Source organism: Danio aesculapii, chromosome 22 (genome assembly GCF_903798145.1).
Source record: "Danio aesculapii chromosome 22, fDanAes4.1, whole genome shotgun sequence".
Classification (NCBI taxonomy): Eukaryota; Metazoa; Chordata; class Actinopteri; order Cypriniformes; family Danionidae; genus Danio; species Danio aesculapii.
Window position 1 is genome coordinate 16135203 of NC_079456.1, and position 13560 is coordinate 16148762.

The window sequence follows — 13560 nt, forward strand, 5'->3', positions numbered from 1 at the left end:
GATAGATAGATAGATAGATAGATAGATAGATAGATAGATAGATAGATAGATAGATAGATAGATAGATAAACAATAAAAACAAACAAACTAAGAATGGCTATATACGATAGATAGCAAAACAATAAAAAAGAAACAACCATACAAACAAAAATGCTACAGACAGACAGACAGACAGACAGACAGACAGACAGACAGACAGACAGACAGACAGACAGATAGATAGATAGATAGATAGATAGATAGATAGATAGATAGATAGATAGATAGATAGATAGATAGATAGATAGATAGATAGATAGATAGATAGATAGATAGATTTTAAAAAGTCAGTTAAAAGGTGTCAACCAAGTTAAAAAATACTATAGTTATAAAAAAGATTAACTGACAGACTCGTCAAATGTTTTGTCCCGCCTGTGGGCTGCGACCAGTGGCTCTTACTAAAGCTATTTAGGAGCAGAGCTGAAGTCTGAGGCTCAGAGTGTTTTAGTCTGGTTATTCAAGGAGTTCGCGCATATTTCATTTCCTCTCAGTATTTTAGCAGCAGCCCGCGCGCGCGAAAGTAATCGGCCAAGATCACACGTGCGCAAAGTTGACACAGAAACGACATGAACATTCGGTCATTACTGTGCGCTTTCATGTGGCTCGTATTAAACTTTACCGGTCCGTTCATCGCTGCTCTGGAGGAAGGAAACGTCTTGAACGGAGTCTTTGGTAAGATTTGAGATGTTTACTGATGCTGCCTGAGGAGCGGATCAGGACAACCCTGAGGCGTTATTTTATTATTTGGATGTGTCGCAATTGTTTTGAATGAATTGCATTCATAATGGCCGTGAATAAAAAAAAAAATCACACTATAAATCTCGCATTTTATATGACAAAGACTTTAATATCAGCCTTCCACGCTGGTCCATTAATTTTCTGTACATTGTTGTATTATATTGGAATCGTTTAGTTTTTTAATGCTGTTTAAAAAATAATTTATCAAATGTTAAGTTCATATGCTGGCTAATGTAAAGGTGTATAGATACTGTTGCTCCACCCACCTATTATGTCAGGTGAGAAGAACAATGAAAATATGTTTGTGCTCTCGCCATTTATTCTTTATTTTTTCATTCTTTCTTTCTTTTTTTTTTTTTATAAAGCATGCCATGTAGCTTTACGTCACATCTGAAGCATGTAGATTTATGTTTAATGTTATATTATACATATTTTAATTATTATTAAAATAAGGTTATGTATGATATTATTAGTGTCTAATTAAAATATTATAATATTAATAATAGCAAAGTAATATAATTCAATTTATATATTTTTAATTTGGCTTTGCTGTTTTTATGTTGGTAATAATCGTTGTAGAACTAAACACACATTAAATATTTTTAAATATGACTTTAATGAAGGGAAATTATTATTATAGTTACAAAAATTATGTTGTTAGAGGTATATTTTATAAATATTATATTTTTATGACATCTAAAATGATCAAACACTTTCAAATTATATTTTTAATTTGATTTATGTTGTTTTCAATGACTGTTACCCTCATATAGATCATTTCCTGGATGATCTAAGGGATCTGTCAGATGTCAAAAAACTCAACGTCAAGTTTTCTCTGAGAAACCCGTCCCAACCAGATGACGACGTCTGCTATATTGTACGTGGCAAAGCGGAAACTCTCAGCAGCTGCAACTTCAACCACACGTCAAAAACCTTTTTGGTTATCCACGGTTGGACGGTAAAATCAATCAGCTCATCTGACTCTTTTCCCATTCACCCCAATATAGACCATGTCAATGTGGTGATGTCATTGGCCCATGAACATTTCCTGCTTGTTATCAAACTACTTTATAACTGTAACGAGGCAATTAAATTATAACTTTATGTACAAACAGCTATCATAACATTATCAATATGTGGCTCTTTTTGGATTCTCGGAAGCGATAAGAATTAAAAATGTAATACAAGAAATACATTAAGACCATTGTTTTTGTTTACATCCCTCAAAATGGTCCCTATGTTCATGCTAATTTAACACCTTCTCTTCAGGTGAGTGGACTCTTTGAGAGCTGGGTTGAGAAACTGGTCGCAGCGCTGTATAATCGTGAGAAAGATGCTAACGTTATCGTCGTGGATTGGTTGGACACAGCCCAGGATCATTATGTGGTGGCGGCACAAAACACAAAAATGGTGGGACGAGAGATCGGACTCTTCATAGACTGGATAGAGGTTGGTGTCAGCAAATCAAATCTTCATAACACACATAACTGCAGATGATTTGAATTTTCACTCATGTTTAACTCATAAGGAAACAGCCAACGTTCCTCTGGAGAGCTTGCACCTCATTGGCTACAGTCTCGGAGCACATGTTGCGGGTTTTGCAGGAAGTCATGCAACAAACAAAATTGGAAGAATCACAGGTTTGTTTGCTTTCTTTCTTACAACAGCAGGTCATAAAAGGGACATAATGATGAAAATCTGAATTTTCCCATGTTCCTGTTGCATCTACCAACCCAGAAAACATGCAGAATTTCCATTTATGTTTATTTGCTGGAGCAGATATAGACTTACAATGGCCGTGCCAGAAAAAACATTGCAAAAGTTATAGTTGGATCTACTATATGAATCCACATAGACTCACGACATCCGCGCCACTGATAAAATTTTGTGAATTATACATAGACTCTCTGGGGAGGGCCAGCTTTTTTTCAGTAGGTCCATAGACATCTATTAAAATTCACCATACAAATCAAAATATACTTCACTTTTAGGCAATATGTAGATACAAACACCTATTTTATAATAAAAGTGTTATGTGAACACTTACGGTAGGCTAGATCTCCTCATTTCAGTCTGTTGACTAAACATTTTCCTGTATAACCTGCTGGGCACAATCATGCATTCACATTGGTACGAACCATTATAGGGGTGGTCAAATGTATAGTATCTATTATTTTTAATTAATAATATTACTATTTAAGGCAAGAACGTTGCTAGTTGGAGTCCGGGCTGGATCAGCTAGCATTTCTGTGTGGAGTTTGCATGTTCTCCCCACGTTTGTGTGGGTTTCCTCCGGGTGCTTCAGTTTCCCCCACAGTACAAAGACATGCGGAATAGGTGAATTGATTAAACTAAATTGGCGGTAGTGTATCTGTGTGTATGAGTGTATATGGATGTTTTCCAGTACTGGGTTGCAGCTGGAAGGGCATCCGCTGTGTAAAGCATTTGCTGGATAAGTTGGTGGTTCATTCCGCTGTGGCGCCGAAGGAAAATAAATGAATTACTATTTAAGATACAGGTTGGTGCAAACTATGTTCCACTGTTTAAAGAGTTTTATGTGCTTTTGTGGGGATCAAGACTCATTTAGTGGGGTCAAACCCCCCCCTGTAATTTGCACCCATACTGAGAACATAGAGGTTAAAGAAATGTGCTGAGGATGTCGGTAAAGTGTTATACATTTATACATGCTTTATAATGTTCTTTCTGAATGTGCATGTTAGCATCCTGTAGGGCTAATATGGCTTAAGTTACTATTGAATCTGACTGTATTCACAGAGACCAGAGCCATTTTGAAAACACAGTCAATTCATAACACACCTTTTATGCGAGCAGTATAATCAGGCGACAGACTTTTTACATTTCCTTTGAAGATACGAATATTGTACTAATAATGCAATGTTGTAAAGTCCAACACATCAAATGAACTTTACTTCACCACAACTACGAAAATGTTTCCACCAACTGTTCAGAAATGTCCTTGTTCTGTCTAAAAGTTGTAAGCAAGCATTAGATTTGCTTGTTTTGTTGTCTCTGGAGTAGCATATAAAGGCTCCACCCTTTTCTAGAAAGCAGCTCATTTGCATTTAAAGTGGCACATGGAAAAACTGCATATTTTGTCAACACCCAAACGGGCAAATTTGATATGCAATAATTAAGTATCAGTGGGGAATTTTGAGCTAAAACTTCACAGAAACACATGGGTCAAGGTTTTTTTTTTTTGTTTTTGCAGGTCTAGACCCTGCTGGGCCCGATTTTGAAGGGGTTCATGCTCACGGACGACTGTCCCCAGATGATGCCCATTTTGTGGATGTCCTGCACACATTCACCAGAGGTTCTCTGGGTCTCAGTATTGGAATTGAGCAGCCGGTGGGTCATGTGGATATTTACCCCAATGGAGGAAGCTTCCAGCCCGGCTGCAACTTGAGAGGAGCGTTGGAGAAAATTGCTGGTTATGGAATATTTGGTAAATATATGCATTTGCAATTATATGTACACAAACAAACTGTTTTGAAGAAAATGTGTGCATATTTACACATTAAATAATATATTATGTTGCAAAATAAACATGTAAATTTGTACTGTTATACTAAAATATTTCAATGGTAAGTAACATTACAGATATTGATATTTGTCTATAGTAATCACTTATATATTTAATAAAAATATAAACATTTATGGAAATATATATATATATTTTTTAATAATCATGCTTAAAATAATTTCCAGATGGTTTATAAAGTAAACAAAAAAATATTATATTAGAATACATTATGTTTACATTTTTATTAAGAATAAATTAATAAAAATAATAAATGTATTAATACTAAGAAATAATTTATTTTTAAAAGGCTGTTTTCCCCTAATAACCTCAAACATATAACTATATTTTGAACTGTGGCACTCATTTACAAGCAATCTGTAACATTCCTCAAGTGAGAATTTCAGAACAGGATCAGTTTTAAATCAGGAGTAGGTTGTGACAGCGTTTCATAATCACATTTTTCATAATCCGCCTTTCTAATATATTTTGGCAACAAAACCTGCTACAACCTTTCCACAATTAACCCATTCATCTCTTTCAAGAATCAAGACACTAACTTTTGGTCACATTTATGGTCAAACTTGAATAAACAATGCTTCATTTTTACCCTCAGCAATAAATAATGCTATTAGATGCGAGCACGAGAGGTCCATCCACCTGTTCATCGACTCGCTGTTGAACGAAGAAGCTGCTGGCAGGGCCTACAGCTGTGGGAGTAATGACATGTTCGACCGTGGCGTCTGCCTTCAGTGTCGCAAGAATGGCTGCAACACCGTGGGCTATGACGTTAGCAAGGTTCGCAAGGCTAGAAGTGTCAAGATGTTCACCAAGACACGAGGCTCCATGCCGTTCAGAGGTCAGTGACAGTTTTTTTGTATCACTGATGTTCAGTGTTGGGTAAATTACTTCAAAAAAGTAATTAATAACTAATTGCATCATTACAATTGTATTTAAATTACTTTCTAATTGCTTTGTCTGAAAATAATTGAATTACTTAATAAGTAATTGAATTATTTGACTCAATACTACAGGGCCTTTTAGCTTTATTTTAGAAAAATTAAACATTATATGTATAAAATTGCTAAATGTTTCAGTTATGACACCATATTTGATACATGCTATTATATTGTCATTTTTTTCTTAGTCAATTCATTGTTTCTTAAGCACATGCGATTGTCAGACAATGGTAACCTTCTTTAGTCGAAAAATCTAATAATTCTGAAAATTTTATTAGTATAACAAAAACACAATGCTTTTCTGAACTGATGTACATACACATGATTAATTTATTGCAGTATTCAAGGCAAGTATATTACAAGTAAAAGGGTTGGGCGATGTCGACAAATTTGGCATTGTATGATGTCTAATGTGAAACATCGCGATGGACGATGGCATCGACATCGTAGGTACCAGTGAATTAATTATTTATGAATAATTAATCTATAATGAATTAATTATTTGTAGCCTACCGTTTCAACTACCTGACCCGCATGGGCTTTGTTTTACCCATAACCAAATCATAAATAAAGATAAGTTACACAAAAATTACCACCTGTCAATCACTTTTTCTGCGGAACTCTGGCATGAATAAGTAGAGTGATCTGTGTCGTTATAAAGACGTCAACAAACTTGGTTGGTAAAAAAGGTGCACAACCAACAGGAACCAACCAACAGTATCTGAGGTTTACGCTAAAATGACTAAGTACAAGCGTGAAAGCAAATGATTGAAGCAGTGTACCGAATAGAGGTGTGAACCTCTACTGGTCTCACGGTTCAGTTCGGTTACGATTATCATGCCATCGATTCGGTTCAATTCGATATTTCGGTGCATCACGGTGCATTGACGATGCTTTCCATACACAGTGTTGTATTTTGGGGGGTGGCTATAAAAAGTTGTCTATATAAACACACACACACTCATGAACACGTAGCACCACACTGTCTCTCATTCACACACATACACAAACACAGACAGCAACAAACAAACAAACGCACGCACGCAAGCACACGCACACACACACGCACTCTCTCACACACACCACACGCGCTTGCTTGCTCGCCCACTCGGGAGCGATATTGTGACACTCCTGTAAAAAAACACTAGAGTTACCGTACGCTCCCGCGCTTTATTAGGAAATTTATTCCCGCGCCGCATGAAATCTGGTCGGGTCCCGCGACAATGCACAGGTACAGCCGCGGGAATGCATACAGCCGAGAGGAAAACAGAGGGGAGGAAAAGGCACGCCAGCAGGTGAAATGGGCCACAGTGAGAGAGAGAGAAATAGAGTACTTTCATTCCCTCAATCGCAGATAAATAGGGGCTTCTGCTGTAAGTGCCAGTGAAAGACTTTCCAGAAAACACACACACAGTGAAATTTTTAAGTAGTTGGCGCCTGTAGTGTTGTAAATACCCGCGCTCGCCTTCCTCACGACAGAGAGCATATGAGATAAATGACGTCAGTACATGATAACCGGTTATGATTATTACTGAACAATACCGAATTGTCTGCGTCTGCATCGCGGTGCACTGAAAAAACTATTAATTTTGACACTGTCTGACTGCTCTCTGGGGTTTTGTGCTCAAAGCACCCGCTTGACTGCTGGAGCTCAGACGTGCGCATACGCTGCAGCTCATGACAGTGTGTGTGTGGTCACATGATGTGCATTTTTAGCTGTAAAGTATGGAAGGAGGGCTTTTTATACATTCTAGATAAAATGCCAGTGTGGATGTGGGTCATTCTCATTTTGAAATCCCATTTTAAAACTAAGACGTATTAGTGTAAACAGGGCCTAAGTGTGTATTTTTCGCGAGCTGGCTGCTGTTGTGACAGGGCAAATAAGGCATTTAATTACAGTAACTAATAACTTTGTAACTATTTACAGACAATGCTGCTGATGTGCTATATTTTGCTAATATTTTAAATTATATTCATTTATCATAACTGTTAGTGTTCATGTATTTCTTAATCCACTCTTTTGCAGCCTATATAACCGTATGGTGAAAGAAACTAAATTTGGCACACAGATGGAAGGCAGTCTGAACCTTAATCACAGCATGTTTGAAATCACCAAATGAAACTCTCTATTGCCACCAACTGTTTAAAATCATAATTAAATCATTTTTATGCTAATAACTTTTGAACCAAAAGTGCTAAATCAATATTCCTTGGCTTAATCCAATTCCTATTTTCTGTTATTAATTCATCTAATTAGTATTTACATTTTTTTTTTCCAAAAAAACTGCTTTTTCAAGCTCTATCATGTAATTCACCAGTGGTTTCATTGATGCGGTAAACACACTCAGCATGAAATTCGAAAAGAACTTTCGACAGGTTACGGCATGACATTTTGGGACCTGAAATAATAATTACAATTTATTCATGTCTGGCATTTTGGGGCATCTGCAAGGTAGAATTCATGCATTCGTTAATTTTCCTTCAGCTTAGTCCCCGATTATGAGCAGTCACCACAGCAGAATGAACCGCCAACTATTGCAGCATATTTTTTTACGCAGCGGATGCCTTCCAGCCGCAAACCAGTACTGGGAAACACCTATACACACACTCATACACTACGGCCAATATTGTTTACCCAATTAACTTAGCACATGTCTTTGGACTGTGGAGGAAACCCCTTGTGAACACAGAGAGAACATGCAAACTCCACACAGAAACGCCAACTGATCCAGCAGGACTAGCTATAAGGCAACAGTGCTAACCACAGAGCCACCGTGCCACCACAGTGAAGAATTGTATCGTAAAATACTGCAATACACTCAAGAAGACATGTAAATAAAATTGTCATAATTGCTCAATTATTTCCGCCTATTATTATGAGATTGATCTTAATATGCCTCCTTGGATCTTGCAGAGATCATTAATACCAGTTATTACAAAATTGGCTGCACATGCCTGCAAAAGGGTGTGAATTTCTAGTGGATAGACAATATGTGCGTATTATCTCAAGAAATATCTGCATCCAGATGGAAACTGGAAAAGTGGTTAAAACAGTGGAATACCTATGCCACACCTATGTGGTGTTGTAAATAAGCACAGACAGAGCCGCAGAATACACTAAAATTTGTACATTTCCACTTTTTTGTCCAACACGAAGAGGCATTACACACAGTAGGTGCTAATTATTCCAAGGAACTGTTAGTGCTCAGAGAATAAAATGCTAGAGTAAGTGTTTCTACAGGTGGTTTGTCAAGCCCACTTACCTGTGTGAAGCACACTTCATATATGTTTTTGTTTTACATAATTTGTAACAGTCTGTTACATCATATGCGACCTGTTATTCACAAAGTCTGTGGATGCAGATTAGAAACTATTGGATTTCTGCAGATAAACCTGACTGTCGAAAGGGCCTTCGTCTCAGACTGACCCTGACCCTAGTTGTCAGATGCTAAAACATTTGTACTTATTTATTTTTTTTACAGTTTTTCACTATCAGCTCAAAATCAACTTCCTTGGACAAATAAATCATTTAGAGATGGATCCAGCACTGACAATCTCACTTTATGGTACCAACGGTGAAGCAGAAGATCTGAAGCTGAGCATGTGAGTAACAAGAGTGTTCATGATGCATCATCAGTCGGCCATGTTGGAGAGCAGAATATAAACAACACCACTGAAGCGAATGAAACCTGCATATTTTGTAGATTACTGCTGCTGAAAACAACCAGTTATTGTCACATTTTGGCCTTTACTAATCAGTCAGACCAGAAAAAACATTTAAAGTACTAAAAGCTGACAAAAGTTCTAACAAAGCTAGCAGAATACAGCCTATTATAATCTGTTAGTCAAAATATTACACATTTTCCAGAATACTAAGTCCTTCTCTATACGATTTAGCAGCTAATACACATTTTTCAGTGGTTTAGACAGCATAAATATGCAGAACACAGTATTCAGTAGTAGATTAGCATGCAATCCATGCTGTTGTTTACATCTGAGTATCTCCATCATGGCCACATATACAGCTAACTGAGCAAATTGTGATGTAAATGAAAATGCTGTATACTTAAAATTAAGATAATTCTACAGTATTTCAGTCTTTCTACTTACATTTCACATCAAAATAAATGCGTCACCACTTTCTTTTGTAATTGTCAAATTTAGCAATCTGATGTTTTTACGAGTCAAACGTTAACTATCTTTAAACAGACAAGAGAAGATCACCAGCAATAGGACTCACTCATTTCTCATCGTAACGGAGAAGGACATCGGAGATCTGCTGATGCTGAAGTTTAAAATGGAGGACTCCTCTTCCTCTTTACTCAATCTGCTCTCGTCGTGGTGGTCCGGAGATCCCAAAGATTCTGGTTTGCGGGTCCAAAAAATCAGAATCAGAGCCGGGGAGACACAAAAAAAGTATGTTCCTATCATTTTTACAAAAATGCATTTGCATAGTTTGCTATGTTTACATGCATCAATTATCGTCAGAATAAATTAAATCTGATTACAAATTTGTTTATATACTCTAAACCAGTGGTGCTCAACCCTGTTCCTGGAGATCGACCTTCCTGCAAAGTTCAGCTCCAACCCTTATCAAACACACCTGAACCAATTAATTAGGACCTGAACAGCACTTGATAATTACAGGCAGGTGTGTTTGATATGGGTTGCAACTGAAATCTGCAGGAAGGTCGATCTCCAGGAAGAGGGTTGGTCACCCCTGCTCTAAACCATAGGTCTCAAACTCAATTCCTGGAGGGCCGCAGCACTGTTTTGCTCCAACTCTATCAAACACAACTGATCCAAATAATGCTGGTCATACTAGAATTTGAGCTTGTGAAATTCTGTCGTACGGCACTGTACTGTACTGTAAAGGGGCGGGATTAAACAAGATGATTAGACATTTAGAAAAGCGAGCGAATGCTCCATATTTTAAATTTCTGTCCAGAGAGGTCATGTTTTGATCCTCGATTGGTCTCACGCACTCAAGTGATGCGATTTCGCAGGTCAGAGTTCACCAAGCTTGAACTTTGCAACACAGCGAACTGCAAAACTTGATGCACAACCTTGCATTTCCGGTCTGACGCATTTGCGTGCGTATGAATGGAGGTCTATGGGGAGAAAAGTCCAGTGTGACCACAGCTTAATCAACGTGTTCAAGAGTCATGGACACCTTCATAGTTGGATCAGCGGTGTTTGATCAGGGTTGGGGCAAAAACTGTGTAGAGCTGTGGCCCTCCAGGAATTGAGTTTGAGACCTAAACACTGTACAGTGATTCTGTTTGGCTTTGAACAAGATTTTCTTTGTTACAATTCTTAATTCTATTATCTAATATTCCAATTCTACTTTATTTATTTAATTAATTATATTATTTATATGGTTAATTTAAACTTGGATGTAATTTACAGGACATTTCTAAAAATAATGTGCTTCATTGAGCAGCTAAATGAAAATAAACAGCCAGTGGTTAAAATAAGCACACGCTAATTCATGTCAGCATTGCACTTCACATGTGCTCCAGATTTCTGAATACACTTAAGAAAGAAGTGGGATTCAAGCATTTACTTTCGTAATATTTGGCATGGATTACAAAATGAATAAACCACTCCTAACTGTATCGTAATGTCATCTAGATCAACCTCAGTCGCATCGAACTCATGTGTTTACATATCAGAATCTGATTGAATCCTCAGTACAATTGCAAACAAATCATTTGTGTCCATGTAAATGTAGCCAATGAGAGGACAATGGTATTGGTTTAAAACTCACTCAATTAAAAGAAACATCCTGTAAACACTCCAAAAGGAAACCATCTTGTAAATGAACATCCAAAACAAAGTATTTTTCTGTTTTTCATTGAAAAGGGTGTATTGTTAAAGTTAGAAAAGTAAGAATAATCACATTTCTGCACCAGTTTTACTCAATAACTTGAATAAATGCACCTCAAGGTAAACAGTTCTCCACAGTCTCACACAGGCAACCTGGAAGATTTCAGGTTTCAAGTTCATCACATTAATTACGAACCACAAACGTTTCATAACCAGGACATAGGGGCTGTTTCTCAAAATGCGTTCTTCAGCGGTCTTGCATCCTCGTGTTCTCGTGTAACGTCATCATCTGCTGCCAAAGTTCAGTTTCAATACTCAAGACCGCAAGAACAGAGGACGCGTGAAACTTCCCGGATGTGTTCTTGATATCTAGGACGCACTTGAGCACCCATCTCGCTCTAGAAGTCCCAGAAGTCATTGCGACTGGAGGTGGGAAAGCGCAGCATTTTATTTAGATTTATTATTAAAGTTCAGAGATCTCACTTATTTATCTCAGGAGTTTCCCTAAATGAAACGGTGAAAGTAAACATTATTATGGACATCTTAATAAAAGAATAAAAACATTAAGGGTGTTTGTTTGCTGAAATTTAGATAAAAATTTTTTATTTATATTCTGCAACGTGTATTTATAATGTTTTTATGTAAAGTATATCTGGTGAAAAAGGGAAAAACAATAAGTTCTTGTATGAAGGCTGTAATGTTTAAATAATTTTCCATTAAAAACGCGCGAAGGTCACGTGACCATCAGTAAAAACGCAGCATCTCATTTCTCAGAGGATGCGTTCTCTGTTCTCGTGGTCTCCCGAGTTCGTTCTTCCGAGGACACCTGGCAAGACCGGTCTCCACAAGAACGCAAGTCTGTTCTCTGCGTTCTTGAAATTGAGAAAGCCATAATCTTAAACATATCCACTTTTCAAGTATATTTTTTGAGAAAGGTTTTGGTTGAAAATTTTGTCTCTCTTTACAATAAATGACATATAGAGACTTTTAGGTGTCTAAAAGTAACCATTCTTCTTTATTTAGGATGGTGTTGTGTTTGAAAGACCCCCAAACACCAAGTTTGGCTCGGGACGTTGTATTTGTGAAATGCAAGGAATCGTGGAGGTCTTCGTCTAAAAGGTGACAACAATCTAGCGTATTATATTTTCATATGTATTATTAAGGATTCTAATAACAGTGATTTAATTTCTTCCAACACAGGTCCAAATTGAAGAGCCATTGAAATTATTCACAAGAGACTTTTCCAAACCACCAATGTATTTATACAACTTATTTATTATGATCGCAAATGCACTGACTGTACTGTATTGAATATGTTTTGCTATGAATGTGATTCATGCATATGGATTGTAGACCTTTGTACGATTGTATGGAATGGGCTCAAAAAGCCTCAATGTGATGTTTATTAAATTATATTGGATTATTTTTTATTTCAACATGTAATTGGTTGATTCTGTTTAACATTTTATGTGATGCTTATGCTTCTGGCTAGCACAATTGTCCAAAACATTATTGTTTGGTACTATTTTAAGTTATACTTGCAGTCATCCATACCGTTACACACACATATACATATATATATATATATATATATATATATATATATATATATATATATATATATATATATATATATATATATATATATATATATATAGCAAAAATACCAATTAGGTCTACATATTTAAAGTCTGAATAAATCAGAATTGGATTAAGTTGTTTATTTAAAGAGCCATGAAAGCTTATTATCGTACAAGTGTATATTTATTTCTTGCACTTTAAAGAGATAATTGACTAGCAAAAGTATAAAATATACTGTAACTGCCATTTATTTGGTCTACAGCAGTGTTTCCCAGCCCTGTTCCTGCAGGCACACCAACAGCACACATTTTCATCCTCTGTCTAATCAAACACACCTGAATCAAGTCATGAAAACATTAGAAGAACTGAAAAACCTGAAGTGAATGGGTCAGATAAGGGGGTCCAAAATTTGTACTATTGGTGTGCCTCCAGGAACAGGGTTGGGAAACACCGATCTACAGCATCATACAAACTGCTAAAACATTTTATACATTTTTTATGTAAGTAATGTCCTGTACGTCAAAGAAATCTATAAAATAATAAAATAAAATGACTTCTATATTTGAGCTAAATGTTTGCCTCTTCAATCGATTTTATTTGTCTTTATGTGAAAGTTACATGCTAATACATCATTATCATGTCCTATTTCAGTCATTCCCTCTATTTTAACATTCAAAATTCTTAAAGGCACAGTTCACACAGAAACTCTCCGTCAACTTGCTCCAAACCAGATTGAGTTTCTTTCTTCTGTTAAGCACAATAAAGGATGATATACTGGAGAATGTTGGGAAAACAGCCATTGACATCCACAGTCTTCTATGTTCCTACATTGTAAAACCCAAAAACTTAAATAACTCAAACACTTTGAGGAAACCG

General features: G+C 36.6%; 1 protein-coding gene across 1 annotated transcript; it reads left to right on the forward strand.

The window, feature by feature from the left end:
• Positions 1–460: 460 nt before the first annotated feature.
• Positions 461–12674, forward strand: LOC130215512 (lipoprotein lipase). The gene is made up of 10 exons (XM_056447336.1): positions 461–711; positions 1551–1735; positions 2047–2226; positions 2306–2417; positions 4007–4240; positions 4932–5174; positions 8757–8877; positions 9484–9690; positions 12127–12222; positions 12304–12674. The coding sequence occupies exons 1-10, from the start codon at positions 606–608 to the stop codon at positions 12323–12325; spliced, it is 1506 nt and encodes a 501-aa protein (XP_056303311.1). The 5' UTR covers positions 461–605; the 3' UTR covers positions 12326–12674.
• The last annotated feature ends 886 nt before the right edge of the window (positions 12675–13560 follow it).